We start from the raw sequence: 6,000 nt of genomic DNA on the forward strand, positions 1-6,000 counted from the left end.
ATGCGGGCCAAATCACGAGAACAGTTTCCGATTCAGTTTATGAAGTCAAATTCTTAAGGCCCCCATACAATTTGTCTTGTGACAAATACTCATGGCCCTTGAATGAGGATCAGACCTTTGTGGACTTTGATGCAATATTTCGCGTTCTTCCAGAACCAATCTTTGATCGACGAAACAATATTTTCTTTTCTGTGTAATTTGTCACAAACTGTAAAACATGTATTGTAATCGTTCTGCTGTTGGTATCCAAAAATTTATTTTTGCAACATCTACTGTTGCTGCTGTGTCACAGAAAGGTGCATGATTGATGATACTGTCGTTCAGTACGGTAGTTGTTCATATTTCTTTACTGTTTATGTTAACAATTTCTATTCAATAAACAAGTTGATTTCAATATACGATCATTAAGCCTGGTGTGGCTAATCGCAACCATGAGGGTAACTAATTGTATAAAGTCCCTACCAATTGGGCAGAAAGTTATTTTTCTACTGTACGGTAAGTTATTTTTAAAAACACTGCTTGTGGGCAAAGTTGTATGATACCATGTTAAAATTGCTTGATCCACAACTAAATGTGTAAAATATAGCCAAAAAACTAGGAAAATGAAACAAGAAACAAATACGGTAATGAAAAAGATTACTTTTGATAATTTAAGTTGTTGCATGCTTTAGCACATGTCTTTGCAAACCAGATAAGCCATTGCAACAAGAATTACCTCCTTTACAACAAATAATTGTCAGCTAACTCATGATATCTGGGCAAAGTTGTAAGGTTTCACGGTACGGTATACTATACGGCAGTAATTTTATTTGCCACAGAAGCAATTTCAACTTCTTCCAAACAAAATAACACAAATAAAAATGAAGCTGCCACTAAATCATTTGTTGCTTTTTAATCTCAATGGACACATCTGCACTCTGCAGGGAACTCTTCCTAATCAGAAACGTGTGGCAAACTCGAAGTGTAGGCTAAGTCTGCTTCCGGCAGTTAATCTTGTTCCTCACTGCTTCAGAAACAACACGAGAGATCAGTTACACTATTCTTTTTTGTTTTCGAAGACCAATTACATTTGGAGTCGCTGTCAAACAGCGTTTCGTGATTAAAACTATATATTATATAATTCAAATATCTTGATCAAGCACTTATGCAAGCTTGCTCAATTTGTGCTTCACGACATTTTCTGCGTTAGCCGTTAGGCTATCTCCTGCATTTTCATATTTTTTCAAGCACATAACAAAACCAATTTGCTACGATTTCCAAATGAAAGACAAAGATTTTTCTGTCAAAATGAAACAAAACTTTGTGAAAAACTTTTTCCAGTCTGAGGACAAAGATACAATCAATCAAGTGAATAGGCTAGTTACTTCGGTAGCAATTCCAAAATCTGTGCTTAGTCCCCAGCAGATGTGCATTATCCAATATTTCATTGACACGTTTAAATGTAGCTTTATCTTGTTCTTCTTCGACCCAGACTTGTACCATTCGCAACATCTAGAACAATTAGATTTCAATTACTCGTGTAATACTAACACAAAGGAATTTATTTTCACATGAGTCAGTTCAATCTTAAATAGTTAAAAATCAATTTCGATCAGCTAGCATCTAGATCATCTACAGTTAAACTTATTCAAATAGAATAAGATATTTTTATTTTCTTGAATTACTGATGTATCATACTTTTATTAACATTTGCATAATGCAGCAAGTCTATGGCACTCGAAAGGGCGCCGGTTCGACACCGCTCAAGAGCATGCGGCTGTGTCTTTGGCAGGACACTTAAACAGGCATGCCTGAAGGTGGACACGAAGATTGGCTTCCTTGCCTTCCCGTCCACTTAATCTAAATCTTCAACCACCGGGCGTAAGCCTGGATACGACAAACAAACAAGCAAGTCTCCATAACAAAATAAAGCAACTGATTATACTACCAATTATGATAATATATATGTGTCAAGAAAATAAGGACACCCTGCACCCAAATATATATAAAAATAAACAAGCCTCAAAAGTTGAAGTAAGGTACAAGATTTGAAAAGAAAGTTAGTCTAAAAACTATGGTACCGTACGGTAAGTATTTTTCTTGTTTATTAACTGTGCTCAGGTCAATATGAGTACCATAACTCTAAATACCCATTGTCAATGTTGCAGAATGTTTATAACTAAAAATAGTATTTATTTCATTGAAGTTGATTCAAAATAATAGGAAATCAATGACACCACAACTAATTCCTTGTGATTTTTGTTTTCTCTTCAAAAATTTCTTATTTTTATTTATTTTCTTATCAATTGTTTGTTTTTTTGTTTGTTTATCTTTATCCTGCATTGCGGGAAAGCGGACTTGAGCGATATGCATCGGTGTACGCCTTCCGACATACACCTGACCCACGCTGCAGCCGACGGCAATGTCTGTTTCCGGTTGTCTACTTTACTTATGACTTAAATTTGGTACTACCCATTACTCGAAATCGATCACTAGGTAGAGGCAATTATCGTTAAGTTTCTTGCCCAGAGAAACAACAGCAAGTGCGGGTGGCTGGAGTCGAACATGCAGGCTCTCGACTGCGAGCCCAACGCGCTAACCACTCGGCCACGGCTGCCTTGTTATTTGCAAGTATGTTAATGTTTTTCTCTGTAGTATATACCATGTGTACTGGACCAGAGTACAATATAATAATAATAGCAACTGCTAAAAATTTTCTGCAAATGGAGAGCAAAACTGCATCAGTTTAGCAGGTACAACTCTCAGATGTGGCAACCTTTAAAATCAAGCATTGTCTGCATTTTCAGGAATTGGCAGACATCTTGAAGGGTTGTCTGACCATAATCTTTACCCTAACTGCAAAACTGGTCTGATTGGAACTGGCAGCACTGGCAATGGGTATTTAGACGTCCTGGGCCAACATGACTATAGAAAACCCATCAAACATAATATGTTTGATGGGTTTCTAACTTTCTAAATATACTCTATTAAACTGAATACTGAAAAGTTTGGGTGTTCATCAGGACAATTATCGTTTCTAGCACTAGTTGCTACGTTCATCTGATGAAATTGAAAGTAAAATTAACAACAAACAAGATGGTTTATTGCTTCACTGACGTTTCGCGCACCATGACAATGCGCATCCTCAGAGCGAATAACATACAAAATAAAATTTCACCAGGTTATATACTACAGTGCGATTGAAGACAAGAAAAAATAAAACACGCAATATTTTAAAAATTGGCCAATGATGTGTGAGCGGTTACTTTCCACGTTAAATTACGTAAAAACTTCCAACAATAGACATAAAAATTCGAAGCAGTGACGACCAACAGACAAAGCGCGATTGAAGGCAAGAGAAATAAAACACAATGTTTTAAAGATTGGCTAATGATGTGCGGTTACTTTTGACGTTAAATTACGTAAAAACTTCCAACAATAAACATAAATTCGAAGCACTGAAGACCACTAGAAATTCGAGACAAAATTAGATTGCAGTACCGTTTCCAATTGTGTTTAAGTAGGCTTGAAGCCTGCACGTCGAGACAATAATGATTTATAAGGTTTTGGTAAAAGGTTTCCGTCGTTCCGGTTGAGTACATTGCAATGTTTGGATGTGATGTTGATGAAGCAACTTTCTGCGGTGGTGCGTTGATAATAATTACTTTCATTTTTCAAAATTTTTGTTTCTGACCAGTTAATTTTGTGATCCTCTTCTAACATATGTGAACAAAGGGCTGACTTTTCATGTTCCATATTTTTGACCGCTCTGCGATGTTCTTTGACCCGGGAATTTATACTACGTTCAGTTTGGCCAATATAAACTGCGTCACAATCATTACAAGGAATTTCATAAACAACACCACATTTATTGTCAAAAGGGGTGGGGTCTTTTGGTAATGATAAAATATTGCCGATGGTTCGAAATGGTTTCATAGCGACTTTAACTCCGGCGCGATTTAATGCTTGTCTTATCGACTCAGAAACTCCCTGTATGTATGGAATGGTGGTGAAACTGTTATAAGTTGTGCTGTTGCTTTGTTTGACCTGACGTTTGGTCGAGAAATGAGTGTGCCGTTCTGTCATTTTCTTGGGAAATCCATTAAGTTTTAAAGTGTTATAAATTTGTTTGTTTTCGTTTTTCTTGTTCTTTGCAGAGGTGACCAAGTTGTTGGCGCGGTTGTAAAGTGTTTTGGGAATAGATAATTTGTGTTGAACAGGTACATGCAATACACATCACACCACCCTCTTCAACACAAATTATCTATTCCCAAAACACTTTACAACCGCGCCAACAACTTGGTCACCTCTGCAAAGAACAAGAAAAACGAAAACAAACAAATTTATAACACTTTAAAACTTAATGGATTTCCCAAGAAAATGGCAGAACGGCACACTCATTTCTCGACCAAACGTCAGGTCAAACAAAGCAACAGCACAACTTATAACAGTTTCACCACCATTCCATACATACAGGGAGTTTCTGAGTCGATAAGACGAGCATTAAATCGCGCCGGAGTTAAAGTCGCTATGAAACCATTTCGAACCATCGGCAATATTTTATCATTACCAAAAGACCCCACCCCTTTTGACAATAAATGTGGTGTTGTTTATGAAATTCCTTGTAATGATTGTGACGCAGTTTATATTGGCCAAACTGAACGTAGTATAAATTCCCGGGTCAAAGAACATCGCAGAGCGGTCAAAAATATGGAACATGAAAAGTCAGCCCTTTGTTCACATATGTTAGAAGAGGATCACAAAATTAACTGGTCAGAAACAAAAATTTTGAAAAATGAAAGTAATTATTATCAACGCACCACCGCAGAAAGTTGCTTCATCAACATCACATCCAAACATTGCAATGTACTCAACCGGAACGACGGAAACCTTTTACCAAAACCTTATAAATCATTATTGTCTCGACGTGCAGGCTTCAAGCCTACTTAAACACAATTGGAAACAGTACTGCAATCTAATTTTGTCTCGAATTTCTAGTGGTCTTCAGTGCTTCGAATTTATGTTTATTGTTGGAAGTTTTTACGTAATTTAACGTCAAAAGTAACCGCACATCATTAGCCAATCTTTAAAACATTGTGTTTTATTTCTCTTGCCTTCAATCGCGCTTTGTCTGTTGGTCGTCACCGCTTCGAATTTTTATGTCTATTGTTGGAAGCTTTTACGTAATTTAACGTGGAAAGTAACCGCTCACACATCATTGGCCAATTTTTAAAATATTGCGTGTTTTATTTTTTCTTGTCTTCAATCGCACTGTAGTATATAACCTGGTGAAATTTTATTTTGTATGTTATTCGCTCTGAGGATGCGCATTGTCATGGTGCGCGAAACGTCAGTGAAGCAATAAACCATCTTGTTTGTTGTTAATTTTACTTTCAATTTCATCACATGAACGTAGCAACTAGTGCTAGAAACGATACTCTATTAAGTCATTGTAATATGAGTCACTGCTCAAAAGTTTACTTTACAGGCTATAATAATGCAACATAATATTAAAAAACATCCACACAACCCTTCACCTGCATGGAACGACCCTTTACATCATCTTCTATATCTTTGATTTTTCCTTGACTTAAATTAAAATATAATTGACCAATCAGAATCCAACTTTCAGATACAACTTGAAGTAAAGCTCTTGCTAGATTATTAATATCAGGATCCTTTAATACAACACTTAAGGTGTCGTTTATTTGCTGAGGTATGATAGAAAAGTCTGCAGTATCCATCTTAAAGCTAACTGCAGTAAGTTTGTCCAAAAACTACTGCAGCATTTAGTGTTATATTCTATGCTGAAAAAATATATAAACGCAGAATTTTATACAAAATATTTATTCACAAAGTCAGCGATTTTCACACAAATAAATTCCGAAACTGTGTTGGAAAAGCAGCCAAGTTGCATCTCTTTAAAATTGTTGCATTAAGCAATGAAAACCGAAGTAATGAATTGCTCTAGCACCCACAAACAACTCCCAGTGCATGTTCAGTAGCGCACGAATAATTGCA

At 36.3% G+C, this 6,000-nt stretch overlaps 1 protein-coding gene across 2 annotated transcripts in view; it reads right to left on the reverse strand.

Moving 5' to 3' along the window:
• The window catches only part of LOC145778524 (uncharacterized), a 28,925-nt gene extending 23,148 nt beyond the window's left edge, over positions 1-5,777 (reverse strand). For both annotated transcript variants that reach the window (XM_082590022.1, XM_082590020.1), the window contains exons 1-2: positions 5,517-5,777; positions 1,365-1,491 (exon numbers count right to left, since the gene is read on the reverse strand). In XM_082590022.1, the coding sequence (XP_082446148.1) occupies positions 1,365-1,491; positions 5,517-5,723 (334 nt within the window). In that variant the 5' untranslated portion in view covers positions 5,724-5,777. The remainder of the gene's footprint in view (positions 1-1,364; positions 1,492-5,516) is intronic.
• Positions 5,778-6,000: the final 223 nt, after the last annotated feature.

Source organism: Aplidium turbinatum, chromosome 10, assembly GCF_918807975.1.
Source record: "Aplidium turbinatum chromosome 10, kaAplTurb1.1, whole genome shotgun sequence".
NCBI lineage: Eukaryota > Metazoa > Chordata > Ascidiacea > Aplousobranchia > Polyclinidae > Aplidium > Aplidium turbinatum.